Below are 27,886 nucleotides of genomic sequence, written 5' to 3'. Positions count from 1 at the left end.
AGCTCTGGCCAGACAGCTGTAGCCAAGCAGGGCCCCCAGAAGGCCTCCGGAATCCTGTCACCAGAGGGTACTGTCACCGGAGGACATGGACGTGCTGTCTTGGTGGCCTGGCTCTGGCCACTGCCATGACTGGTGGCTCTCCCATGTGCCAAGGTCTGGCCAGAGCTTGCCCAGGTGTCCAGCCTCACTCCACATCCTGTGGGCCCCAGGCAGGTGTCCCTAGGTCCGGGGGTGGCCCCCAGAGGCCCCTTGCCGTTCCAGCCAGTATCCCCACCATCATGCCCACAGCCTGCCTTCAGAGGACCCCCGGCTCCCTGTCCTGAGCTGCCAGCAGGGCCCAGGAGCACCACAGCTGCCCGTGGGGGGCCCCATGCTCTGCAGCCCGGCCCTGCAGAGCATGGGGACCCCACGCCCAGGGTCAGCTCCTCCATGATGGGGTCCAGGCTGCACACAGAGGAGACGCCACGGCCTGTGAGGAGAGAGAGGGATCAGGCAGCCGGCACCCCAGCCTGGACCCCCGGGGCCCGGACCCCCAGCTGGGCCTGACTTTGGCCTGCTGGCTGTTACCTGGCACTCGGCTGTTCTCAGTTCCTGACTAGGAGACGGCATGGGGCAGGGGACAAAGAGCACGTGGTCAGTGGGGGTGGGGCGGCGGGGCTGGGTGGGCGCAGGGCACGTGCCAGGCAAGCTCCCAGCCCCCCTGCCGGTCCCTCTCATGACAACTGGGGCTCAGCCAGTCCCGGCCTGTGCACATGGTGGCCACAGCTCGCTGCGTCTGGCGAACTGAAGCCTGGACGTCAGGACTGGCCCTGACCAGGGGCTGAGGATACAGACGCACACGGACACCCCCAGGTTGGGCCAGGGGACTGAAAGCGGTGATGTTGGGGGACACCAGGGCCAGTGGGGCCAGTGCAGGGGGCTCTAACAAGCACCCTGCTGGGCCCCGGGTGTGGGTCGGGTGCGGGAGGGGCAACAAGCAGAGCCATGCCGAGGGCACGTGGGGCTCGGCCTTACCCGTGGAGAACATGGGGGATTTGCTCCTGATCTCATCCAGCTTCTGTGCGAACAGGGCATTCATCTCCGCCTGCAGGGCCCCCGGCTGCCTGTGTGCGGCCACCTCAGGGCTGCCCGGGCGGCTGGGGTCCGGGGATGCCGAGCCTCGGCCGCCCATGTCCCGCTGTGCAGCCCCCAGCGAGTCGGCCCAGGCCCGGGGTTGCTGGCAGACGGCACCCGCTGGCCCGGGGCTGGGTGGCCGCTCCCTGAGCAGGCCCTCGGCATCCGCGCTGCTGCAGGAGCCCAGGACGCACTTCATGCAGGTGGCCGCCACGCCGGCCGGCCCAGGGACTGCAGGGGCCCGCGGGGGCCGGGCCTGTGGCGGGCTTCGCTCTGCTGGTGCCTTACCTTGGGGACTGCCGCCGCCCCCCTCATCGTGGCTCAGGGCCTCCGGCATGGGCCCAGGGCTTGGGGGACCCACATCACGGGCTCCCCTGCCGGGAGCCGAGCCCTGCGTGCCCAGGACCAACTCCGGGAAGGCCTTGCGGCCTGACTTCTGGCTTTTGGTTGGGGCGCTGGCCGTGCGCCGGAGGAGCCGCTGGCTAACGGGGGCCCTGGCTGGGGGCCGGCCAGCAGCATGACTGTCCAGAGAGCCGGGCTTGGGGCCTCGGAGGAACAGGCCTTTTAGCCCCAGAGTCTGCCTGACCTGCAAGGCAAGGGGCCCGTGTGAGCAACGGGCGGCAGGGGGGTTGGGGTGCGTGGGCACTGGCCGGCAGCTGTGGGGAGAGGCCCAGGGGCAGTGCAGCTTCGCCCTGTCTCAGTGACAGATGCAGTGGCCTCCACAGTTCCCCACATTGAGACCTGGAGCCTAAGATCTCACACCCATCCCCTACCCACACGCACATACACGCACACACACGAAGTCCCAAAGCCACTGGCCTGGGCAGGGAGGGTGGCACAGGGGCCCACAGGGCAGTGTTGCAAGCAGAGTCACTTGCACCTCTGGCTGTGCCCTCCTCTCTTCCTGCCCCTCCCCATAGGTGCTGCCTCTTCCAGGAAGCCTCTCTGGAGTCCTGCCAGGCCTCTCCAATCTGGCCCTGCTCTCTGCTCCCTGAGCCCTGGAGTCTGGGCCACGTGCAGGCCCCCGTGCCACCTGCCTCCCTGCACAGCTGGCCCAGAGGACCCTCCCTGCCTGGGGAGAGCAGCAGGGTCCTGGGCCCAGCTGGTGAGTGACTGGGTCACCCCCGAGAGGACGGCAGCTGCATCTGAGGTCCTCACATGCAGAGCCCCCCCACGGCCAGAGGCACAGAATGGCCAGCACTTGAATCAACACCGATTCAAGATCCCAAATCCAGACAATTTGGTGCTTTGGGCTGAGAGTCATTTAGAAGAAGGTCCAGGGTGTGAATGCCCAGCTGCTGCTGGGCACCAGCATGGCCCCAGCTCGGGGACCTCCTGAGGGGCCCTCGGTGTCCTGGACCTGCTTCGTAAATGCAGCCCTGGGCCTCCTGGCCTGCGGGACTAAGTCACAGTGCTGCCGGGAACCACAGATGCTGGTTGCCATGCAGTGGCGCAGGCCGCGCGCCCCGCGCTGGGATACCTGGGCGCTCCTAACAGAGCTGGCTTCTAAAGGCAGACGGACACAGACCCCACTGCAAGACCAGAGAGACAGACAGTGAGAGCCCGTGGGCACAGCCCACGGACACAGCAGACAGCACAGAGCAGACGGACACCACAGGCCCGAGGGCAACAGAACCAGGACCCTGGGAGGCCTGAGCAAGAGCCCACTGGGACCAGGAGTCATGCTGGGAGTAGGTGGGGGACAGGTCCCAGCACCCGGTCAGGGCAAGCCCCACTGCCCATAAGGAGCCTAGGACAGGACATGACTCGGGGACCCTCCTTAAGAACAGGTAGCCAGCGGTCACTTACCTTACCACTGATGTCACTGATGGCCACATGGACAAAAATGGAGGCCTCCTCCATCCCCTCCAGGTACACGTGCCGGTAGCCTGCAAGCAGGGTGGGTTCAGTTCCCCCCTCCACCCGGTCCCCTCCAAGAGGCCGCTGCTGCTACCTCACCCTGCAGGGACCGGGACTCTGCCAGAGGATGCTGATCTCGGGGGACACTGGCTAGGGGCCTACCCTGCCACACCCACTGCTCACCGGGCATCATGCTGCTGAAGGCCAGCGTCCTCTGGCCAATGAAGTCGCGCCCGATGGGGTCGTGGTCCCAGACTAGGAAGCGCACGAGCGCTATCTCGGGCATGTGCACGGTGAACACCAGGGTCTCCTCCCACATGGGGTTGAATCCTGCACAGCCGCAGGAAAGGCCGCTCAGTGCCATCCTGGGCCCTGCCCATCGGTCCCACCCTGCCCCGTAGGCCACGCCCCATCCTACTGGTCCCACCAATCCCGGCAGCCCCAACTGGCTGTTGGCTACGCCCCAGCCTGGGGCCCCACTTACACTGGAGGCCCCGCCCCCTCTGGCGGCCCCAACCACATAGCTGGCCACGCCCCATCCTGAAGGTCCCACCCACACTAGGCCCCGTCCAATTACGTCCCATCCTGCTGATCCCGCCCACAGGGGGCCCAGCCCGCGCTGCAGCCCTTCCTCACCGTTGTCGTCCACAACGCGGGTCTGGTCCTTGCTGCAGTCTACCGGGAGCCCGATGACCTCCACCTCCACGAAGGGGTCTATGATCTGCGGGCGCAGGGTCAGGCCCGGTGCGAGAGGGGCCCGCCCGCCGCCCGCCGCCCAGCCTACCTCCCCGCGGTCCCCCAGCATGGAGTCCCGCGGCTTGGGGAGCTGCTGCCCACTGATGATCCTCAGCACCAGCTGCTTTTTGAGCTGCCCCGGCAGGGGGTCCTCAGAGTTGGGGTTGAAGACGCCTGCGGATGGGGCGCGGTTCAGCGTGCAGGAGGTCTTCGCGCAAATGTCAGGGGCCGCGAGCGCGCTGGGGCCGGGGGTCCCTGAGAACAAGCAGCTGGGGGCCTGCCCACATCCGGGGACTCTGCTGCGGTGCTCACCCTGGCACATGCACGAGGGCTTGAGCACGTAGCCACAGCTGCCGTTGGCACTGAACTTGGCCCTGTTCAGCTGCAGCATCCGCCCCTCCGACTGGTAATTCAGGGCCACTGTGTGCAAAATTGCCCCTGTAGCACCCGCACCGCGTGCCCCCCACTTCCACCTCACGCCCCTGCTATCCCATCCCCAACCCTCCCTTCCCATCCCCATCCTCCCCTCCCATCCCTCAAGGCCGGAGTGCGAGTGCCCCTGGCGCTCCCAGCGTGTGGACCGCCGAGCCCCGAGGCCCCCCGCACCCCAGGCCTGGGCCCCGGCGCACCCATCTGGCAGCCGGCGTTCCAGAAGGGCTGCGGGTTGTAGTTGCTGGAGTCCACGCGGTAGGAGGAGGGGTAGATGCGGCTGAGCTGGTGCTGGTTGAAGCGCAGGTACTGCTCGGGCTTCTGCTGCAGGATGTGCTGCGCCCTGGTCTCGCTGAAGGACGATACCTGCCAGCTGCACACCACTGGGGGTGCGGGGGAGCGTCAGGGGCGCCCGGTGGCACCGCCCCCGCGCCCCAGCTGCAGCCTCACCCTCCGAGTCCACGTCGTGGGCGCCCACGGACTTGGTGTACTTCACCAGGTCCGACAGCGCTCGAGACAGTTTCATGGTCTTCTTCTGCCTGGTGGCCCTGTGGGGCGAGTGACCGCACGTGGGCGCCGGCCCTCGGCACAGGGCTGGGCCGCGAGCACACCTGCCACGCCCAGGCAGCTCCTGTGCAGGCCTGGCCAGCTTTTGCTACCATGGGGTCCTCTAAATAGCACAGCCCCGGGGCCACCTCCCCGCCACTGTGCCTCACTGACCCTCGGCTCTGGCTATCCTCGGGATCTGGGGTCTCGTCCCCCTCCTCCACGCTGGCCACCTTCTTCAGCTTGCTGCTCTTTTTCTGCAGAGAAGGCTTCAGGTGAGGAAGGCGTGAGCTGGGCCTTGCTGTCCCCAGCACCTCCCGAACAGGACGGCCAGCGGGGTGGGCGGAGGACATCTACTGAAGCCCGGGGCCCACGGGGGCTGGTTCCAGGCCAGCCACTCCAGATGCGCAGACCTTGTGCCTGGAGAAACTGCTCAGGAGCCGCCGGCTGTTCCTCCTGGCAGCGCCCGGCTCCTCCCCAGGCTCCAGGGCCTCCTCGGCCTGCAGGAGGGGACAGAGCCACAAATGAGGAACACAGACAGGCAGCTCAAGGGGCTGCTCCTGAGGATGAGTTTGGGCTCCTGTCTGCCCGCCCAGGCCCTGGGGGAAGGCGGCAGCAGGGGGCAGGGAGGGCAACGGGGGTCACCTGCCCCTCCCCCATTCCCACTGGCGCACACTGGAGACACCGAGGGCCTTGCCCCCTCCCCACCGACACGGCCCTCATGTGCTCCAGGATGTCTAGCCCGAGTGACTCACACCCAGAGGAGCTAACCCAACACGCAGGCTGCAGAGCTAAAGTGCCGGCATGGGCGGAACCCCAGGCTCGGCCCCGCTGACCACAGACCAGGAGCTATACACTCCATGAGGCCTGGGCGCAGGACCTCCAGGACTGACCAGCTGGGCGTGAGAGCTGAGGGCACGGCCACTGCCCCCACCTCCACTCTGCAGAGCCCACCTGAAGGGACTTCTTGGTTAGTCACAGACGGGACAGGGGTGGGGCAGTGAGGGCATGTGCGGGGGTGGGTCATTGCCTGCAGGGAGAGTGGGCGCGAGTCAGTGTGCATCAGGGAGAGTGGGAAACGGGTCAGTGCCTGCAGGGAGAGCAGGCGCAGGTCAGGCGCTGCAGTCCCCTCTCCCCCGTGCTGTAGAACCCTCCGGAACGAGCGTGCTGCATGTTTGCCCAGGTGTGTTGCACTCGGCTTTGCTGCCCCGGTGCTGGGGTGCAGGTTCCCCTCACCGTCTGCCCCCGCTTCTCCGCCGCCGATGGCACGCGCTTCCCCCGGGGCCCGAGCGAGGACACAGAGAAGCCGTCGGGGTCCTCACAGTCGCGGATCCTGGACTCCTTCAGGAGTGAGTCCAGTTTCTTCTTGGCGACGCTCTCCACGCGCTTCCGGCTGGCAGAGGCCTATGAGGGCCAAAACTTGCTGCGCATGGTCCAGCCTGGACACGAGACCCGGGGCTCACGCCTGGGGTGGGTGGAGGGGCTGGGACCCGAAGCCCATGCTGCCCGTGCCCTTGCCCCTGCCTGGCCCACCCGTGCCCACCCGCTGCCCACCTCCCCGTCCAGCAGCTTGCAGTCTTCGTCCATCTCGTCGGCACTGTCCTCATCCGACACGTCCCCCTCCTCGGCGTCCTCGCTGAGCGTGGCCGGCAGCTTCTTACCCTGGGGGAGAGGGGTGTGAGTGGCACGCAGGGATGTGGGGGACCCGGCTCCCGACCTGGGCGCACCTTCACCAGGATTTTGCCCCTGAGCACGTGCGGGGAGGGTAGCGTGTGGGCGTCTGCCCCGTGCACACTGGACAAGTCCAGCTTGTCCCCAAGGATGTCGCTCAGATACTGCGCCATCTTCTTCTGCTGCGCCACGCTGCAGTGGTTCTCCAGGGACAGGATCACGGGGTACCTGCCCAGAAAGACGGGGCCCTAAAGGGGTGTGGCTGGCCACCCTGTTCTCCAGGGGGCCAGGAACCCCGGACAGGTTCCTGCGCCAGCCCCCTCCCCACCCTCAGGAGTGGGGCAGCTGGGGAGAAGCTTCCTCAGGTGCCACAGCCTTAAGGGGCGCCACGCGGGGAGGAGGGAAGGGGGTACAGCGGCGGGGGGCGAGGAGGCACTGGGGCACGGCGGGGCAACAGACATAGGCACAGCGGTTGGAGGTGCAGGGCCTGGCAGGCTCTGACCACATTGCCATGACCTGCAACCCCTGAGCTGGATTCAGAGGCTGGAGGGGCCTGAGGGCGTCCATGGCTCCTCTGAAGGGCACCTCCGTCACCCCAGGCTCCATGCCCTGCTCTCACTGTTACCCCGGGGTTTGTGCCTGCTCTCACCGTCACTTCAGGGTCGGGCCCCCAGGCTGCGCTCAGGTTTCAGGACCTGCCTGGGACCGGCCACTCCCTGCAGCTCTCTGGCTGCTGGACCCCGTGTGTCTGTCCCCTCAGAGGAGGTGGGGAATGTGGGGGGCTGTTCCCTCCCTGTGGCTCCTTCTATCCTTCTGCCCCAGGGTCACAGGGGTCCCAGCCTAAAGCCAGGGCTTCCTGGCTGCACCCTCCAGCACCCTCCAGTTGGCCGGCACTGCACCACTTTCCCGAGGGTCCCAGGCTCTGCCAGCAGGGTGGGTGCCCGACCCAGCTCAGAGCAGCGCCAACTACACCAGAACGACCTACAAGCGGCACGAGGGCGCGTGTGCACGCGGGTGTCCGGTCATGTGTGTGCTGTGTGTGTGTCACTGTATATGTGGGGGCCGGGCAGGGTCAGCGTCCACCAGGAGCTCCAGGCCCACCCGTGTCAGTTCATAACAAGGGCTGAGAAGCTGCTAAAGAGCCCCAGATGGGCCCATATATGGCAGTGGAGAAGGCACTTGCCCTGCACACCACAGACCTGAGTTCGATCCCGGGCCCCGCCAGGAATGATCCCTGCACACAGAGCCAGGAGTAAGCCCTGAGCACCACCAGGTGTGGCCCCCAAACAGACAAATGCAGCTTAAACAGAAATAAAGGAATTTGGGTGACAGCTGCAGCCAGGCAGGCTGCGAGGGCCTGAGCAGATACTGCCTCAGCTCCGGCACCACGTGTCCCCCAGGTGTCCCCAGCATAACGTGAAGGATGGCCCCAGCACCCCCAGGTGTGGCCCCAACATAACAGCATTAGTAATAAAGGTTATGAGACACGCCTGCAGTGGAGAGACAGCGTGGAGCCCGGCCTGTGTGGGGATCCCTGGGGCACCTCCAGAAACCAACAGTGTACTCAGAGGAGGACGAGATGTATTTGAAGATGGGTGCTCGTGTGGGAGAAGCCCCACGTCCCTGCTGAGGGCCTGGACGCACAGAACAAATGCCAGACTCACGGACCAAAATGGCTCACCTGAGGAAGCAGGACAGTGGTCCACACTGGGAACCCCTGACGACCCCCAGGGAGCCCCCAGAGAGGGCAGCCAGGGGTTGGCAGAGACTTTGGTTCCTGAGGAAAAGGACTCCACAGTCATACCCACCAACCTCCCAGAATTGTGTTTCAAGGAGTGAGGACAGTTTTATACGGAAGCAGGTGAGAGTGACACACAACCACTCACTGGTCACCCCTCAGACAGAGCAACTTCACCTCCCCTCAGACATACAGCCACATCACCTTTCCTCAGAAGGAATATTACCTCCTCTCAGACAGAGCAATGTCACCTCCCCTCAGATGGAGCAACATCACCTCCCCTCAGACACAGAGCAACATTACCTCCCTTTAGACATAGAGCAATGTCACCTTCCCTCAGAAGGAGCAATGTCATCTCCCCTCAGACAGGTCGAAGATACCTCCCATCAAAAAGAGAGCAACATCACCTCTTCTCAGAGCCACGCCACCTCTCCTCAGACACAGAGCAACATTACCTTCCTTCAGACATAGAGCGATGTCACCTCCCCTCAGAAGGAGCAATGCCATCTCCCCTCAAGAGAGCAATATTACCTCAAAGAGCAACATCACGTCCCCTCACTTAGCAACGTCACCATCCCTCAGAGAGCAATGTCACCTCCCCTCAGACACAGACCAAAGTCATCTCCCCTCAGATAGAGCAATGACATTTCTCTTTATACATAAAGCAGGGTCACCTCCCCTCAGACAAAGAGCAAATTCACCTCCCCTCAGACAGTGCAATGTCACCTCTGCTCAGTCAGAACAAGTTACCTTCCCTCAGACTCTCAGACAGAGCCTCCCCTCAGAGGGAGAGCAGTGCCACCTCCCCTCAGACAGCAACCATCTCCTCCCCTCAGGCACAGCGATGTCACCCATAGCACCAAGACCCCCCGACATGGTGTTCTGCAGTGGGCATTGGACTCAAGGCCGAGTGTCCCCCTGACCTATCCCAGAGCCCACACAACTCAGGACTCAGGCACTTCCGAGGGCAGACAGGCAGTGCCAGAGAACACTGCCATGCACCGGCGTATCACGGAGAACAGTGCTCAGTGAGTGGCACCAAAGCTGCAGGGACCCGCCACCGATGCCTGGGAGCACAGCCAAGGGAGCACCGTAGCACAGGCAGCCCAGCCAGGCGGGGTGGGCACGGGGCGAGCACATGCAGGCAAAGCCTGCTGGGGCTCTGGAAACACCGAGAAGGGCTGACGCGCCACCGACCCACTGCCAGGCCATTCTGGGCCTGAGTCACCCCGTGTGGCAGCTTGATGAGCCGTGACAGTGACTGGCCGCCTGGCAGAAGCGGGGCACCTGGCCAGCTCCCCTGCCATAACAGATGCGCCCGTCACGCGAGCCTCCTGTTCCACTCGGGGCTGACAGGGCCACAAGGTGTGGGGGGCTTCTGAACCAGGCACACCATTTTAGGGGCATCTCTTAGAACCAGGAGCAAGGCAGCCTCGCCCCGGCACCTCTTGGACCTGTCGAGTGTCAAGCTCCAGGCACCGCAGACAGATCGGGTCAGAGAAGGACACGGTGTCCCCGCAGACGGGCTGAAGCCGCGGCTGGAACCCTAAACGCGGTGGAGACCAGACCCCCATGCCCTGGGCCGGAGCCCCCTGCCCCTGCAAAGGAGGACCAGGAAATGAACGACGATGGCAAAGGCTGCATGAGCAACTGGCTTCTCAGAACGCAGAGACGCAGGGCAAAGGACAGGAGGTACAGACACAGGCCCAGGTCCCACCCCAGGAGGGACGTGAGGGCAGCTGTCCCCGAGAATCCCTGGTCAGAGTGTTTGTCCTCAAGGACACGCGGTGCCTCCGCCCTGCGGGTTCAAGGCTTGGGGCCTCACCTCCCGTTTCTCAGGAGCCCGGGAGCCCCTGGCTGGAACTGCAGGATGGGCACCCCCTACCACAGTCTCTGCCCTGCGCCCTGGAATGCTGGGATGCGGGCACTACCGCCCCTTCCAGGAACGGATCTCGACTCGGGGGCAGCACAGAGTGTCCCGCCATGCCGAGTCAGGGCGCACAGCCAGGCCAAGTCCAGCATCCAGCCAGGCCAAGTCAGGCAGGCACCCTGCCTCCCGCGCCGCCAGCACTTACTCATTCTTGGCGAAGGCGTACTTGTTGATGGTCTCCACCACATCTCGGAAGAGGATCTTGGAGGTCAGGGTGTAGCCGTGGTGCACGATGGGCTCCCCGTCCGGCCCGTCCCAGCAGTCCACTGCGGGAGCCACGGAGGTCGGCAGAGAACTACAGCCCCACCCCACCATGCCCCTGCCGTGCCCCCACGCCAAACCCCACCCCACCCATGTCCACACTATGCTCCATCCACGCCACACTCATACCATGCCCACCCATGCCCCGCTCCACCATACTCCACCCATGCCCCGTCACGCCACGCCCCAGACCCCAGCACACCCTGTCCCATTGCCCACCGGCACTTCACCTTCCACGCAGCGGCAGCCCGCCTGCAGGGCCCAGGCGTACATGTCCACGCGCGACTGGGACATGAGCTGGTCGCCCACCAGGTACGTGTTGTGGGACGAGGTGATGAAGTAGTGGCTCAGGGGCTGCGTCATGTCCTGGTGTACCCCGTGGTGCTCAGGGTTGAAGATGTCACCTGCGGGGCTCCGGGTGTAGTTGGTGAAGCCTGGGGGAGGCCATGGGGGGCTCAGAGAAGGGGCTCAGCCGCCCCGCAGTGTCCTTGCCGCAGCCTCCCAGGACACCCGGGGGCTCCGCTCACCATCGATGCCCAGCACCCCCTTCCTCTTGTTCTCCGGGCATGGCTCGAACTGCTCGATGAGGTCCCGGCAGCCCTCCAACGTCACACCTGCCATCTAGGGCACAAGCGGGACGGTCCTGGCCACATCCTCCACCAGGGACTCGACCCACCGCCAGGCCATGCCCACCCATGCTTCTGCTCTGACCCCCTCGAGGTTACGAGGTCCCTGAAGCAGGGCAGAGCTCCAGCTGCACCCACCACCCACCCCCACCCCACCCGGTGAAGGGGCCCAGATCTGGAGGCCAGGGGAGTCCTGGCCAGCACAGCCGGGAGCGGAACAGAGCCCTGGGGCAGATGGACTTGGAACCCCAAATCTCAGGCTGCTATCCCACTCCTCTAGCCTGTGCTCAGCTGCATGTGGGCTCGCTCAGCTGCACGTGGACATGCTCAGCCGTATGTGAACATGCTCAGCCACAATGGACTTGCTCAGCCACACGTGGACTCGCTTAGCCGCAAGTGGACATGCTCAGCCACACGTGAACTCGGTCAGTCACACGTGGACACGCTCAGCCGCACGTGAACTCGCTCAGCCGCACGTGGACTCGCTCAGCCGCACGTGGACATGCTCAGACACACGTGGACTCGCTCAGTTAGTTGCACGTGGACATGCTCGGCCACATGTGGACTCGCTCAGCCACACGTGTACATACTCAGCCACACGTGAACATGCTCAGCCATACGTGGACATGCTCAACCACACATGGACTTGCTCATCCACACGTGGACTCGCTCCGCCACACGTGGACTCGTTCAGTCACACAGGGACATGCTCAGTCACACTTGGACATTCTCAGACACACGTGGACATGCTCAGCCACATGTGGACATGCTCAGCACATGTGGACTCGCTCAGCCGCACGTGTACATACTCAGCCACACGTGAACATGCTCAGCCATACGTGGACATGCTCGACCACACATGGACTTGCTCATCCACATGTGGACTCGCTCAGCCACACGTGGACTCGTTCAGTCACACAGGGACATGCTCAGTCACACTTGGACATTCTCAGCCACACGTGGACATGCTCGGCTGCACATGGACTCGCTCGCCCGTACGTGGACATGCTCAGCCGCACGTGGACTCACTCAGCCACACGTGGACTCACTCAGCCACACATGGACATGCTCGGCCACATGTGCACTTGCTCAGCTACATATGAACATGATAAGCTGCACATAGGTGAGTGTAGCCACACGTGGACACATTTAGTCATCTGTGGACACACTCAGATACGCATAGACATGTTCAGACATCTGTGGACATGTTCATGCTCGGCCACACTGGATGCGCCCAGCCACACACATGGACGATCAGCCTCACCTTCTGCTCCACCTCCAGGAAGCGCTGTAGGTCAGCAGCATCCAGGTGGTCCTTGTGGTTGCTGTAGGTGAGCATGAGCAGGTAGAGGTCTCGACGGGTGGACATCATCTTGTAGAAGGCGCAGAACTCCTCGAAGCCCAGTGACCCTTGGTGGTCATCTGTGTCTGCTTCCTGCAATGCCAGCCTTTAGGGGCCCTGTTCCCAGGTACTTCTCATGACCCCACTGGCTCAAGGATTGCCCGCTGCGACGTCACACCCCAAGGACACCAAAGGCCAAGCCCAGGACAGACAAGAGGACAGAGCAGTGTCCATAGCCTGACCAAGGAAAGGCTGAGATCCGTGGTCCCTGGGAGAAACCCTGAGGGTACTGCGCACATCTCTAGCCTGCCGGGCAGAGACCCAGCCCCTGGAGGAGGGAGTCCCCACAGTCCCGGGCTCGGTCCCACCCCGCAAGGCACCAGGTGGCACGGGCGAGCCCTGGGGTCCTATGAGCCATGGCATTTGGTGATGGGGAAGCCGCCGCCCCCCCCCCCCCGCGCCCTCTAGCAGGACGGGGGCGCCCAGGAGGTCAGCTTGGTGCTCCTTCCCGGCTGAGGTGGGAATCAGAACACGCGTGTTTGTGGTGGGAGCAGGACTGAGGTGGCTCTGGGTGTGGGGCCCACGGAGACACAGTCAGGCCCCAGGACCCTGCTCAGGTCAAGGAGAGCAGTAGCGCCACCATGGGAGTCACCGAGGCATGGAGCCTGTGGCGCTGTTCCCCCACTCCTCTCCTGTTGCTGAGGGGCAGCCCCCAGCAGGAAGCAGCCCTGGGTCTTCTAGCAGATGTGTGCCCCCGCTGCAGAGAGCAACTGGGCCCCGGCAGCTGCAGAGGCTACTGCCACGCGCTGACCGGTGTGGACATACGAACAATGGACAGTTTGAGCTGTCTGGCTCAGGCCTCCGGGCCCAGAGCCCACCTGTGCTGCCCTGGCTGTGGGCAAACAGGCTTCTTGGAGGGGGTCTGGTCAGAGCTGACAAGGCCTGCTGGGTGTCAGGGGGCTATAGGGCGGCGGCGTGGGGCCCTAGTCCCTGGCAAGGTCATTTTCAAGCAGGGATTGCGCCCTGAGACTCCAGAGCTCAGAAGCCTGTGCTGCTCCACCCCAGGCCTGCTCACGCCTCTCCTCTGCCCCGGCCAGTCTTGATCCGCTTGCCAGCCTGCTGACTCTGAACTGAGCTGGGCGGGGCTGGGCGGCCAGTGGCGGCCAGCCTGCGGGGGCATGAACACTCATCTTCAGCCAGCAGTGTGAGAACACCCTGCCCCCATTTTCCTGCAAACCCCCATTCTCAGAGTTGCCAAGTGTGACCACTGACCACCAGACTGGGCCTGCCTGAGCAGTATGAGTGGGCAGGAGAGGCTGGAGTGTGTGTGTGCATTTACCCAGTGAGCACGCGTCGAAGTGTGCATGTATGTGTCAGTGCTATGTGTGCATGTGTGTGCATGGGTATATGTCTGCAGGTATGTGAGTATAAGTGCATATGCGTTCATGTGTCTGAGGACACATTTGTGTGAGTATGCATGTATGTGGGTGGGCATACGTGAGTACAGTATGAGTGTGAATGAGCATGACTACATATCAGTGCATGTGCATTGGTGTGCAAGGTATTGTATCAATTTGAGTATGCATGCATGTGAGTGCACATGTGAGCATGTGAGTATATGTGTGACTGTGTGCATGAATGTGAATACTTGCTTGTATGTGCGTTTCTTTTTTGGGTGTGTGTGTGTGTGAGTGCAGGTTTGTGTCTGTGAGTGCATGCATGCAAATGCATCTGTGTACATGTGTGAGTGTGGTTATGTGTATGAGTGCATGCACATGAGTGTATTTCAGGTTGCATTCTGTGAATGTATGCATGCAAGTGTATTTGTGTGCGAGTGTGCTTGAGGTTGTGTGTCTATGAGCATATGCATACAAGTGCATGTGTGTATATGAGTGAGTTGTGTGTCTATGAGTACATGCATGCAAGTGCATGTGTGTGCAGCTGTTGAGGTTGTGTGCCTGTGAGTGCATGCATGCAAGTATTTGCATGTGTGTGCATGTGTGAGAGTGTGTGCCTGTGAGTGCACACATATGTGTGCCTGTGAGGTTGTGTGAGTGGATGTTTGTGTGAGTGTGAGGGTGTATGAGGGTGTGAGTGAATATGTGTGCTAGTGTGAGGGTGTGTGAAGTTGTGTGTGTAAGAGGATATATGTGTGACTGTGTGAGGGTGTGTGAGGTTGTGTGTGTGAGTGGCGGTATGTGACTGTGTGACGGTGTTTGTGAGTGGATGTGTGTGCGGGAGTGTGAGGGTGTGTGAGTGGATGTGTGTGAGGGTGTGTGAGTGGATATGTGTGAGGGTGTGTGCAAGTATGTGAAGGTGTCTGTGGGTGTGGGTGTGTGTGTTGGGTAGGCCTGGTACACTCTCCAGCAGCACCAGGAGCTGCCTAGCCCTTGGCATGTCACCTGTCACCAGGACTGCTGGCATGGCTTCACTCCCCAGACAGGGACTCCAGGGACAAGCAACTAGTGGTGGATGACAAGGGCCATGGGGGATGCAGGAGGACCCACCCACCTCCCAGCACAGGACCTGGTGAAAGGGGCTTCATGAGGTGAGTCTGAGCTACCTCTTGTGGCTGGACAAGTGGCCCCAGGCCCCAACGGTGAGGACCTGTGGGGTGTCCTGAAAGGCAGGGGCTGTGTCAGTGCTGTCTGCTGGAAAACCCACAGCCACTGCCCCTTCTGCACAGCCGCTATGCTGCAGTCCCCAACCCCAGTTCCCCTACACTGTATGCCCAGCCTCCCACTTCCTTAAACTGCAGCCCCCGCCCCTAAGTGCAAGCCCCAGCCTGTGCTGCAGCAGGCCCCGCCTCTATGTGCAAGCCCCGCCCTATGCTGCACCCCTGCCCCTATGCTGTAGCCCCACCCCATGTGCAGGCCCCGCCCCTGTGTTGCAGCCCCGCCCCCATGACAGGCCCCGCCCCATGATGCAGGCCCCGCCCTATGCTGCAGCCCCGCTCCCATGTGCAGGCCCCGCCCCTGTGCTGCAGCCCCGTCCCCAGGTACAGGCCCCGCCTCTCACCTTGAACATCTGCTTCACGCGCTGCCGGGGCAGGTTCACGTTGAGTTTGTGCAGCAGCTGAAGCACCTCCCCGATGCTCAGGCTGCCGTCCCCATTCTTGTCCGCCTCATCGAACGTCTGCTTCAGCCACTTTGGGGCGAGTTAGGGGCGACACTCGGAGCAGGGCGCCCCCGCCCCCCTGCGCGGCCTCCTCGCCCCCCAAGGATATTGGTCGCGGGTGCGCTGGCGCCGGGCCAGGCTGTCCTCGTCGCTGATGCCGGCCATGAGGTAACGCAGGCCCGTGACCCAGATCCGCGCCTCCTCCCCGCTGCGGGAGACCAAGTCCAGCGACTCCCGCGGGCTCCCATGGTAGATGCTGAAGCAGCAGTTGGGGTCGAAGCTGCCGTCAGGGTAGCGCTGGAAGATTTCCGACTGCCGCCCCTCACTCACCTCCTGGATGGAGTCAATGGAGACTGCGGGGGGGGGGGGGGGAAGGGGGAGAGGGCAGAGGGACGGTCACAGCCAGATTCCCGCCCCCAGGACCCGGCCTAGGTCCCTGATGGTTGGGGGTGCGGGGGCCCTTGACGTAGACCAGGCAGCAGGGAGCCCAGGCCCTCCAGCAACCCCCTGCAGGGGCCCTCCGGACTTGTAGCCCTGGGTCTCTCCCCCACCTGCAGGGCGTAAGGCCCTGGCTCCGCCCAAGCGACCTGACCCTGCCCACACAGTTGTGGCCTCGCCCCTCTGCCGTGGCCCCGCCCCTTTCCTGTGTGACAGCCCCGCCCCCCACTTCCTTCAGTCTCAGCTTCAGGAGACTCCGTGTCACCGTCCTTCAGACCTTCAGGGTACCCCGTGCTGGCACAATTGCAGCGGTGGGCAGCCCCTCCTCAGGGCCTTCAGCTGCAGAGGAGGGGCTGACCCTCTCCTGCCCACTCCTGAGGACACACGTGTCCCACCCTGACCACAGACTGGTCCATCCCTGTGCCCTAGTCCTGCCTGCTATGCCACCGGACCTGATGCCCCGTGGCCAGCAGGGCTGAGCCCAGGGTCCAGGGGCAGCCTGCGTGCCCAGGCACCATGCCACTCACTCTTGGCCTTCTCGCTCTTGCGGGATGGCCGCCAGCGGACGCAGGAGCGATGCTCGTCCAGGAAGTAGAAGCGGGCCAGGCCCTTGGAGCTGCCGCGGAGCTTGACCATCTGCGTCCCCGCCTGCATGGCACTCATGCAGTGCTCCACTGGGCGCACAGACAGAGAGACAGACTGCAGTGAGCGCAGTCCCGGCTCAACATGCCCATACCCAGCCACAGGCTGTCGGGTCATATCCCAGAGCAGTGGCCAGCTTCATCCTGCATGACCCGTATGTCCAGCAGAAGGGGCAGGACAGAACAGGGCAGGACAGGACGGCACGGCAGGGCAGCAGAGTCACTCTTGGAGCCTGGATGTACCAGCCCGGAGCCCTGGTGACGCCGGCACACTCTCCCTGAGACAGCACCCACACCGCCTCCGGAGCCGCCCAGGGCCTCCAGCCAGGCTCTGCACCGGACTCGCTCCCCTCCACCCCTGCCCCTCCCCTGCCCTCTCCATCCTCCCCCTCCCTTCTCCCCTTCTCCCCTCCCTATCTCCCCCTGCACATGCAGGGTGTCCCAGAGGAGGATGTGCCCAGCCAGAGGCTCTCTGGGACCTGAGACATCACATCTGCCTGCAGAGTCCAAGCCCAGGGGTGCCTTTGCTAACTGTTCACATGACCCCTCAGGGTCCCCCTACACCCAGTCATGTGACCAGCCCCTCAGGGTTCCCTAAGGCTGCAGGCCGTGGGGTGAGCCTCAGAGACAGAGGGGAGAGCTGTGAGAGGCAGGAGGCATGAGTCGGGGGCCTGGCCCCAAAGGCTAATGTCAGGTTCCGGAAGCTCCCTGTAGCCCTCTCAGGCAGCTGAGCAGATGGGGCTGTGCTGAGGGCAGGCCGCATTACTGGGCCGGGTGCTGAGGGCTGGGTGCTGGGTCGGGTGCTGAGGGCTGGGTGCTGAGGGCTGGGTGCTGAGGGCAGGTTGCGGTGCTGGGCCAGGGACTGAGGGTTGGGTGCTGAGGGCAGGCCGTGGTGCTGGCTGGGTGCTGAGGGCTGGGTGCTAGGCTGGGTGCTGGGCCAGGTGCTGAGGGCTGGGTGCTGAGGGCAGGCCATGGTACTGGGCCAGATGCTGAGGGCCAGGTGCTGAGAGCAGGCCACGGTGCTGGGCCGGATGCTGAGGGCCAGGTGCTGAGAGCAGGCTGTGGTGCTGGGCCGGGTGCTGAGGGCCGGGTGCTGAGAGCAGGCTGTGGTGCTGGGCTGGGTGCTGAGAGCCGGGTGCTGAGGGTTGGGTGCTGAGGGCAGGCCGCGGTGCTGGGCCAGGTGCTGAGGACTGGGTGCTGAGGGCAGGCCGCGGTGCTGGGCCGGGTGCTGGGTCAGGTGCTGATGGCCGGGTGCTGAGGGCAGGCTGCGGTGCTGCTTTTTACTGGGGCGCCTGCTGCCAGGCTGGCACTGCCACCCTCACTGGCTCCCGGGTCCCCTCCAACCATCCTCCGCACTCAGCTCCCATCACCCTGGACTGATCCCCCTGTTCCATGGCTGTGCCTGGCATTCCTGGGACTCCAGACTCTGGGGGTCCAGGGCGCTTGGGGCAGCTCCCCAGCACGGCCTCATGGGTCTCATCCCTGAGCCTGGGCCCTGGGGTGGGCAGCCCGTCATGTGGGTACCAGTTGCTCAGTCGAGCCCTGCAGCCGTCAGGTGGGTGGGGGGGCTCATGGCCTACATACACCGGCGCCCAGGCCCCCTGCCAGCCATCCAATGTGCCCACCGCTTTCAGTGCCACAGGGGCTGAGGGACCAGATGGGCAGGAAGGCTCGCGGTGGACAGAGAAGCATGGGACAGGGATGTCCCCGAAGTCCAGAGGCTACACGTGCCCAGAGGCAAGGCTGACCCAATGCCTTTGCCCGCGCGTCCTCCCTGTTCCCTACCTCAGCTTCTGGTTTACTGAAAGTGTCCCTGTTCTCTCCACTCCTGTGGGACAGAGGCTGTGGGACAGAGGCAGTGGGGACAGAGGTGGGTTCCCTGGGCCTGGGGGTTACGGGTGGCCTCGGTGGCCCACACTGTGCTCATTCCCCCAGGAGGGGCTTGGGGGCTGCTCTACCCTGGCTCAGTGGGGGTGTGGCTGGAGGGGGTCTGAAGGGGGTGCTGGCCTGAGCCGTTCTGTTGTCCCCTGGCCTGGTGGCATCTGGGTCCTGCAGGAGGGTCCCCGTGGGCATGAAGGGCCTGTGCCCCCCAGCTCAGATGCAGGAGATGGGTGCTCAGTCCCAGGGAGCTCCTCACTGCACCCCGGTCCCTCCACCAACATTCTGCAGCCCCACTCCCGCCGCTATCCCAGCAGGACGCCAGCCAGCCACAGTGACATCCACGGTGCTTCCTGGTGCCTGGCCACGCCGGCCCCCTCTGTCCTGGGCCCCATCCCAAGTGCCCCTGACTGTCGGGCCCCCACCCCATCCCCTGACTGTCCTGGGACCGTAGTGTCTCTCGCCGTGGCGGCACATCTACACCAGGGTCCCTCCGGGCAGAGTGGGCTGGCAGGAGTCCCCGCCAGGTCGGCGCCCCCGTGTGCCCAGTGTGGGCCTTGCAGGAGCTTGGGGCAGTGCCGCCTCTCTGCAGCCCCTGGAGAGACCTTCCCTGAAGCCCAGGTGGGCCCAGGAAGCTCCGCAGAGCGGGGGCTGCAGCCTGGAGGAGGGGCCGGGCCAGCTCGGGAGGCGGCAGCATCTGCCAGGGCTGGACGGCGGCCGGCGGCGGGCACGGAGCCACATGCGGAAACAGAAGGACCCGCCGCAGCTCCTCCTCCGGGCGCAGGCCCACAGCATGCCCCTCTGCGGCGTGGCCAGGGGGGCTGCCCCTGCTGGCCGCATACTGCAAGGGTCACTGGGCTCACCGGAGGTGCCCCGAGGGTCCCTGGGGGCACTGATGGCCCTGTGCTCTGAGCTGGTGCCCACCTCGGACACAGGCTGGCAGCGCCCTGGGGGTGTGAGGGCCACGTTCCGGAGCCCACACTGGCACCGCCTCAGCAGCGTGTCCCTTCCGGAGCCCACGTCTGCCACGCTGAGCGCCTGTTACTCATCCCTCCGCACCCCCAGCCCGGCCAGCCCCTCACCCACACTGGCGCTGCCGAGGGTCCCGCTCAAGGACAGCGCCCACCTGCCCCAGACCCTGCCCTGCACCACTAGTGGGGGGCTAGTGGGTCTGCCCGGGACCCCCAGGTCTGCAGGGGCTCCCCCCGTAATGGGCACACGGCCAGACGTGGGCAGAGGCAGCCCAGGTTTGTCACAGTCCTCGCTTGGCTGAGCGCAGGTGAACCTCAGAGCCCCCAGGACTGGGCAGGCAAGAGGAGTGATGCCCACACCCCCTCTCAATCTGCAGCCAGGCAGCCCCTCCCCCACACCCACCCCATCAGGGCCCCTGCCGGCCAGCCCCGAGCAGGGACACCTGGTTCACTGCCCTCACAGCGGGCGCTGTTGCAGGGCTGCACCGGAACAGCGGAGGGTCAGCGGTCAGCCATGAGCACTCCGCCCACTGCCAGCCCTGCTGCCCTGTACCTGGGTCTGGGCAGCGGTGGCGCCCCACCCCCACCCCTGCGGAGCACTGCCCGCATTAACCCTTCATGCCCCGCAGGGGCTATGCCAAGTCCCGCACGGGGCTGGGCTGCTCTGAGCTCCGCTTCAGCGGCCGGACACCGCGGCACCCGCAGGCCACCTCCTGCCGGGGCTCAGAAAGGACATCCCACTCATGTCCCCCCAGCCAGTTCGGGAAGACCCCACCCCAGCACAAGCTGTCTGCTGACCCCCCACACAGCCCTCCCCACCCCTTCCCGGGACCTGGCAGGATGGGACAGCCCAGCTTTGGGGCACTGCCCACTGCCCCTGAGGCCCCGCCCCCACGCTCATGCAGGCACTTGAGGAGCAGCAGCAAAGAACTGACCGGCCGCACCTTTCCCCACTGCGGCCTGACCCCTCCCCATGCCCCTAGTCCTGAGCCCCTAGCCCCCTCCCATGCCCTCCCGAGCACCTTGCCCCTTGGGCTGTGTGGGGCCTGGGCAGGGCTGCCTGAGGTGTCCACCTGTCTCTCAGTTTCCGCCTGGGCCCCACAGAACACCTGTGGTGGGAAAGGGGCAGGGGCTCATCAGGGGGTCCGGGGCCTGGCCCTTCTGCTCAGAGAAACACGCTGTCCGGGATGGAACCTCCGAGCCAGGGTAGGGTTTGGCGGCAGAGCTGAGGGTGCACGGAGCAGGCAGAGACAGCTGAAGCCCAGCTGACCCCAGGCCCTTTGTGTCCCCACGGGCTAGCATGTAGGGGTTCACACGCACTCACACGCACTCACACACTGACACGCACTCACACATGCTCATACACTCATATGCACTCACATGCGCTCACACACACTCACCCACATTTGTACATGCTCACACGCACACATCATATACACTGACATGCACTCACACACACATACTCACACATGTTCACACAAACACTCATTCATGCTCACACATACATGCTCACACTCACACCCTTGTACACGCTCACACATGCTCATACATGTTCATACACACGCATGCATGCCTACAGGCACTCGTACCTGCTCACACATGCCTGGCTGTGCCCGCACGAAGCTTCCGCCTGCACTGGGAAGCGGTCCCCACCAGCGCCGTTCGGCCCGGTGAGTCCTGACAATTCACTGCCTGGGTCTCAGTTTCCCTGTTTGTCCAAGCAAGCCTAGAGCCTGGACAGCAGCTGAGGTGGTAGACACAAGCTTGTCCTCCTGCAGAGGCCCAAGAGGACATGGCTGGCCCGAAGGGGAGAAGCCCCAGGTCCCTAAGATGAGGCTGAGCGCCCGGGAGGGAGGCCGAGAGCAAGCAGCAGGGAAAGGGCCCGGGTCCAGGCCTGGCCGGCACTGCAGCCAGGCCATGCAGAAGTGGACGCCAGAGAGACTCTGGACGAGTCTATGGGGGAGGGGTGCCTGGGGGGAGCCCCACACGGACAGCCCCAGCCCCATCCTCCTGTCCCTCAGGACAGCGAACCTGGGGACTGGCCAGGCCCAGTGGCCCGGGGGAAGCACAGAGCAGTGCCTGCCCAGCCCCCAAAGCCTGACCTAGATTCTGTGCTCGCATGCTCGGGCACAGCGTGCTGCTGGCACCAGACAGAAGCAGGGCTCCAGGGCACGGGCACCGAGGCCCTTGCCGGCTGCCTCCCACTGTCCCTGGAGAGGTCTGCCGGAAGCTGCCGGGCCCCCCGGGTTCAGGCTGTCCCCTGGCCCTCGTGACAGAAAGCTTCAGAGCTGCTGCGACAAGTAGATGCCGAGCCTTAGCCCTGCGGCCGGCCAGGTCCGGACACCCTCCTGCTTCCTCTTGCCCAGACACCTGCCGAGACCCCCGTGGGCACCCCAGCGACCCCGGTCACGGAGGACCGGGCAGACCTCTCCTGGCACCCTGTCCAGGCCGCGGGAGCATGAGGCGGGTGCCGTGATGACAGGGGTCTATCCCCAAGTCCCCCACACTGAGACAGCACACAGCTGTGCATAGAAACGGTTCCTGCATGTTCCCAGCCCCATCCCGAAGTCACAGCCTCAGAGCGCCCGCGGGTGCTCCCTGCCTCCTGCCACTGCCCAGAACGCAGAACGCACAGCTGAGGGCCCCTCCTGCTGGGTCACCCTCCTGGCGGGCTGTCACCCTGGCAGCCCCCCCCCCCCCCCCACTGACAGCCATCCAGCACCACACAACAGCTGCTCACTTTCTCTTCTGGGCAGAAAGAGAAAGAGGTGCAGAGGGCTTTTGGGGGCCCTGGGTGCATCCCAGGTGCAGGCAGAATCAAACTGCCTGTAGGGGCCTTCATGCGGAGGTCAAAGATCACTCCCTGCCCACTAGTGGACCCCGAGATCAGACCCCACATCTGGGCCCACAGAGCAGACCCAGAGGGTCCCCAGCCTGGGTCTGGGAGGACCTTGGGTCACTGGGCTCCTCCAGGTCTGAGAGCTGGCATGCCAGGGGCAAAGGGCATCGCCCAGTCCTCTGTAGAGCCCCCAGCCCTGCCAAGGCCAAGCCCATCCCTCAGGAGAGCTCGCTCACTCTCGGTCCCCAGGACTGCCCGGACCCTTGACCCCAGGGGGCAGCACCCCGTGGACAAGGTGTGGAGGGGCTATTTGCTTCCAGGCCCCCTCCAGCCGCGGCTGAGCCTGGGGGCCAGGCATGTACCCCCCTACCCAAATCACGTGGCCTCAGGGGTCAGCCCAGAGGCCCTCCCCGCCAGGGCACTGTGCCACACAGACGAGAACAATCGTCATGAATGCGGAGCCCAAAATAACCCCGGGGTGCGCGTGCCGCCCGCCGGAGTGGGGGGCTGAGTCAAAGCCAGCTGCAAACCCGCTTTAAAAATACCCCAAACACACAAACACGCACGCACGCGCCCGCCCGCGCTGAGCCTTGCTGGGCTGGGAGAGGGCACACAGGGGTCGCAGCCCCGTCTCTCGGGAGGGTCCCTGCCTTCCCGCCCATCTGTAGCCCAGGGAGGGCTGCCCGGGACTCCCCGAGCCCCTCAGAAACCCCCTGTCCCGCCCACAGGACACCCGCTGTGCTGCGCAGGTCAGTGTCCACAGAGATGGGCAGCAGCCCTAGCCCCCACGGCTGCTACACCGACCACTCCACGTCGCCCCACGTCACCCAGTGTCCCACACCACACTGTTCCCACCCGCTACCTCATGCCGAGAGCGCCCAGCACTGCTGCCTGGTGCTTCCCCAGTGTCTCCGGGCCATCCTCAGCCCCCAGGGCTGGGGAGCATTTCCTGGGTGCTCCCGCAGCCCCTCACAGCCCAGGGAACCCCAAGCCCTGGCCCCTAGGCAAGGCTCAGGCTCCTGAAAGGTAGGGTCCTCGAGTCCAGTTCTGGGGGCTGCCCTGTGCTAGCGGGCCAGCCCTCCTGCCTGTTACCAGTGTGTCCCGAGGGTGATGGGCTGCCCTGTGGGACCCCAGGGTCAGGGAGGCACGGCCATGCCTGTCAGAGGGCCTCAGGGAACAGGGAGCCCTGGAGCAGAGCTGACTTTGTGGGCATGACGGTGTGGCTCGGCCTGACTCACCCCAGGCCGGAGCTCGAAGAGGCCCCCGCGTGGCCGGGACTTCTGGCCTGAGAGGTTCCCCAGGAATGTGGGGCTCTGGGCTGACACATCCCTCCCCGACCCCAGACTGGGTCCCCCAGCAGCCACGGGAGGGAGGGGCTGAGCCTTCCAGGGGCTGCAGTGTGTGCTGTGCTCCAGCTGGGGTGATAAGCTTCTAGGGCTCAGGAGGAACCAAGGGGCTCAGAGCAGGGCATGGGGCCCTGAGCGGCTGCGCTGGACACACCCTGTCTGGAGAGGCCTGTGTGAGTATGGCCTCTGGGAGCAGACCCTGGACTAACACCAGAGCCTAAACCAGCACAAGTGTCCTTCTGAGTGCGCTGGCCAGGCGCACGAGCTGGACACGGCACAGCAGGCAGGACCCTGGGGGCCGCCCAGAGGCAGCCTCAGGGCCACTCAGGAGGGGCCTGTGTCCACGGCTCCAGCCCTCGGGAGATGGAGGAGCCCCCACCATGCTCAGCCCTCCCCCTGCACAGCAGCGGGTGTGTGCCCCACGCGTGTTCTTGTCTGACGGCGTGCCGTGCAAGGCTCCTCCTGCATGTGCCCTGCTGTCCTCACATGCACATGCGTGCATAGTCCTGAGTGCGCCCTGCTGTCCTCACATGCACACGTGTGCACATGGCCCTGTCTCACTTGCACACGCGTGCATAGTCCTGAGTACGCCCTGCTGTCCCTCCACATGGCCTGTGTGCTTGTGCCCTGCTGCTGCTCTGTGTGCATGCATAGATGTGTCATTCCCATGTGCACACGTGCCTGTCGTCATCTCCTCCCCATGTGCTGTGCATGCTGGCTCTAGGACTGAGGCCCCTCCGTGCCCCGGGGCTGTCTCCCAGAAGCCCCCAGCCTCCCGCCCACGAGCAGGAAACAGGTGTGAGAAGCCTGATCTGCGGGGGCGGAGACCCTGAATCAGCCCCGGAGGCTGCCGGGAGCGAGGAGAGGTGGGCAGGAGGCAGAGAAGAGGAGTGCAGGCCGGTGGCTGCCCTGCTGGCCCTCTGAGGGGGGCGCCCGGCACCGCCGGCCCCAGTTTGCTGGTGGGCGGCCAGTGCTGGGTGGTGGGCAGTGGGGATGGAAGCTATGCTGGGCTCGGGCTGCGGCTCTCTGGCAGTACCTCCCGGAGTCTTTCCTCCGTGCCGGGGATGTTACACAACAGGCCGAGGGGAAGCTGGGGGGCGGCAGAGCAGGGCAGTGGCTCCCAGGACCCTGAGCCTGGAGTGCCCCTGCCCAGTGCCCAAGCCCCCGGGCTTAGCTGGGCCAGCCAAAGTGACCCGCCGGAGCCCAGGACGTCCAGGCCATCTGTGTGGGCTCCTGGGGCCACCCTGTGCACTGTCCATGCAGAGACAGATGGGGGTCTCAGCGGGAGACATCTGGACCTTGGAAGAGCCCCTCCCCATCTCAGGCCTGAGTGGGGGACTGCGGTGGGCACGGCGTGGCGGGGGAGGGGGCCTGCCTGCAGACACTCCGTGCTGCCGGCTAGGGGTCTGCAGACATTAAAGATCAAAGCCCAGTTGCAACTCTCCTGTCTCACTGCACACCCAGCCCGGATTATGTAACCCGAACCCACAGCTGCCAGCACCCCCAGGACAGTCCCCAGGGGTCTCCCAGCAGTCTGGGCTGAGGGTCCCAACGGGAGGGGCCCCCAGGCCTGCGCTGCTGCCATCTCAGGCACCGGGGGGTGTGGGCCGTGCCTGTGTCCTGTGGGCCAGTCCCAGACCCTCCTCAGCAGTCCCTTCTCGGTGGGGTCAGATGGAGAAACTGCAAGGTGGGTCTTGCTGGGGTCGGCCCAGCTGCATCAGCGTAGGGACAGCTTCCCCCACCCCAGTCCAGCCAGGTGCAAAGTGCCCCTGAGACCAATCTGGGCACCAGGGACAGTGGCCGCAGCACAGGGCACCAGAGCACACGGCACCCGCTCCTGAGCAAGAGGTGGACACAGCCCGGGAGAGAGCCGGGCGTGGACAGGACTGGGACCTGCGTCCTCCCGGTGTCCTGCTGCAGCTGTGCCCCACGGGTACTCGCCTGCTGACCCCCGCCCCACTCCGAGGTCGGCGGCGCCGGGCAGTAGTTGGGCGACCCTGGCTCCCGCCAAGACCCCTGGCGTCCAGCGGGAGCTGCAGCCCGCGCGGGGTGGGGTCAGGCCCCGGACCCCCGGGGACCTCAGCGCGGCCCCGCAGGAAAGTTGCAGGGGAGTGTCCCGGCGCCGGCGCGCCCCCCGCCCGCGCCCCCGCCCCCGCCCCGGTGGGCGCGCGGCCCCCGCGGGCGAGGCGAGCGCGCGCCCTCCCCGCGCCGCGACCCGCCGCGCCCCCGCGCGTCCACGCGCGGCCCCAGCGGCACCTACTGTGCTTGGGCGGGGCGGCTCCCGCGTCCATTGTCTCGGCGGCGGCGGGAGCGGGCAGCGGTCAGCGGCGACGGGGCTCGGGCAGCATCGCCCCGCCGGCTCCGCGGCCCGAGGCGGGCGGTGCGCGCGGCGGGCGGTGCGCGCTGGCGCTGCGCCCCGGGAAGGCGACGCGCGTGGAGGGCGCTGTCACTCGTGCCGCCCCACCACACCCCCTGCCCGCCCAGCGCGGGACGCCACCCGCGCCCCGCGCCCCGAGTGCTCCCACGCGCGCGCGCCCCCCCCCCCCACCGTCAGCTCCCGTGCCCTCCGCGCCCCACCGCCCAGAAAGAGGCTTTGCAGAGCAGGGACCCCGCGCTCGGCCACCCCCTCCCCCAGTGCCCGGAAGCACCCTCGGGCCTCCTGGGTGTCAGCAGAAGCGCAAACCCCCCCCCCCCCAACCACACACACGCATTAAGGGGGCTGGCACGCTGCCTTGGAAGAGGCGAGGCCTGCGGGAAAAGGTGGAGTGTGGATATGGGGTGTCCGTTTCCTGGCTGGCCGCTCTGAATTCCTCCAGCCAGGCCAGGATTCCAGGTGCCCAGAACAGCCAACCTGGAGCTGGGACTCAAGAAGCCAGGGCCACCGCTAGCAGCCCACAGCCAAATCCCTCGACTCGGGGTGGCCCTGGGCGCCCACAGCTGAGGCGCAACCAGGCCTGCGGGGTTGAACCCCGGGAGGGATTCAGGAGAGACCACACAGCGCCGCCAGGACAGCCCCGAGCTGGGCCCGCCCTGGTCCTGCTGCCTGCGCTCTGCAGGTTGCCCGGCCACTCAGAGATGGTCCCAAGGGCACAATACCCCCAGAGCCCTAGGCCAGGGGCAGGACCCCAAGGGGGAGCCCACACAGCACGGGGCTCGGGACAGCGTGACCCCTTGCAGCTGCAGTGGTCTGGCCCAGAAATGAGGATGGCGAGGGCCGGGGCAGCTCCTGCTCTTGGCAGACTGCAGGGAGCCAGAGAACACCCGGGCCTGCCCGACAGCAGGGGTGGGCCAGGCAGCTCGCAGACCCGCATGGTCTCCCTGGCCCCGGCTCTGCCCAGCAGCTCCAAACCCCCAGAGCACTCCCAGTCCTGTTCTGGGCCATAGCCCCTCCCGACAGCCCCTCCCACCCTGGCTCTGAGCGGGTGACAGGCACCCCCTTCGAGGCCAGCGCTGCACTGACCACGTCCAGGCAGTGGTCATTGCATACCTCAAAGGCCCTGGGAGCGGGGGGGCAGGGCTGTGCCACTGCATACAGGCACGCACACACTACGTACTACAGACACAAAAGCACACAGGCATGTACACATAACTGCACGCACACATGTGTGCACACATACGTGTACACATGTGTGGATACACCACACACATGCCCACTCACGGTCTGGTCTGAGGGTGGCTCCACAGAGACCTCACCAGACTGATCAGCTGCTGTGTGCCAAGGCTGCCCCTAGGGGCTGCCCATGCGCCCTGCCTGTCCTGAGAAATGCTGGATAGGGGACTGTGGACACAGCTGGCCCAGGACACGAGGGGCAGAGCGGTCCCACAGCAGGGGGGGCATCTGCCTCACACACGTTGACCCGGGTTCGGTCCCCAGCATCCCATAGGGTCCCTGAGCACCGCCAGGAGTGATCCCTGTGTGCAGAGCCAGGAGGAACCCCTGAGCATCACTGTGACCCAAAAAAATTAAAAAAAAAAAAAAAGAAAGAAAGAAAGAAAAAAAGGACACCACGGGGCCATGCGATCACACAGCCCAGCTCGGCCGTACTCACCAATCAATACATTTCATTGGGCAAACGTGTGATTCTCAGCTGCTAAATTTAGGCAGCGTGTGCCCGACTCTCGAGTCTCGGCTCAGACAGCCCCTCCTGCAAGGAGAGCAAGCTCAGAGCCGCTGGGGGACGGCTCCTGCCCCGAGGACACTTTCCCACAGCTACATGGGGGTCTGGGGAGGGAGGGACTGAGGCACAGACCCAGACAGGCCCAGCCAGGCCCTGGACACCAGCTGAGCTTCTCCCCTCCCTCCCCACCCCGTCTCCCCTCCTCCCTCTCCCTCTCTCCTCCCCTCCCTGTCCCTCCCCTCTCTCTCCCCTCCTTCCTAAGTGCTGACAGACCCTCCCTGTGATGG

The 27,886-nt window shown here is 65.1% G+C and overlaps 1 protein-coding gene across 2 annotated transcripts; it reads right to left on the bottom strand.

The window, feature by feature from the left end:
• Window positions 1-566: 566 nt before the first annotated feature.
• PLCH2 (phospholipase C eta 2) lies at window positions 567-25,878 on the bottom strand. Of its 2 annotated transcripts, XM_056128427.1 has the most exons (22): window positions 25,742-25,878; window positions 16,334-16,480; window positions 15,465-15,721; window positions 15,270-15,398; window positions 12,174-12,344; window positions 10,811-10,904; window positions 10,514-10,717; window positions 10,168-10,288; window positions 6,411-6,582; window positions 6,238-6,345; window positions 5,920-6,087; window positions 5,097-5,177; window positions 4,858-4,940; window positions 4,588-4,685; window positions 4,338-4,520; window positions 4,021-4,128; window positions 3,758-3,882; window positions 3,610-3,694; window positions 3,157-3,303; window positions 2,923-3,002; window positions 1,015-1,699; window positions 567-595 (listed from the first exon to the last, which is right to left on the bottom strand). In XM_056128427.1, exons 1-22 carry the CDS (start codon window positions 25,770-25,772, stop codon window positions 585-587), a joined length of 3,288 nt encoding a protein of 1,095 aa, XP_055984402.1. In that variant the 5' UTR covers window positions 25,773-25,878; the 3' UTR covers window positions 567-584. The 2 variants fall into 2 exon arrangements, with proteins under 2 accessions (XP_055984402.1, XP_055984401.1); XM_056128426.1 differs by lacking the exon at window positions 25,742-25,878 and having other exon boundaries at window positions 15,270-15,401; window positions 15,479-15,721; window positions 16,334-16,462.
• Between the last annotated feature and the right edge of the window lie 2,008 nt (window positions 25,879-27,886).

This window comes from Sorex fumeus, unplaced genomic scaffold (assembly GCF_029834395.1).
Source record: "Sorex fumeus unplaced genomic scaffold, SorFum_2.1 ptg000064l, whole genome shotgun sequence".
NCBI lineage: Eukaryota > Metazoa > Chordata > Mammalia > Eulipotyphla > Soricidae > Sorex > Sorex fumeus.
The sequence above is the reverse complement of the archived record's forward strand: the minus strand, read 5'-3'. Positions and strand labels throughout refer to the sequence as shown.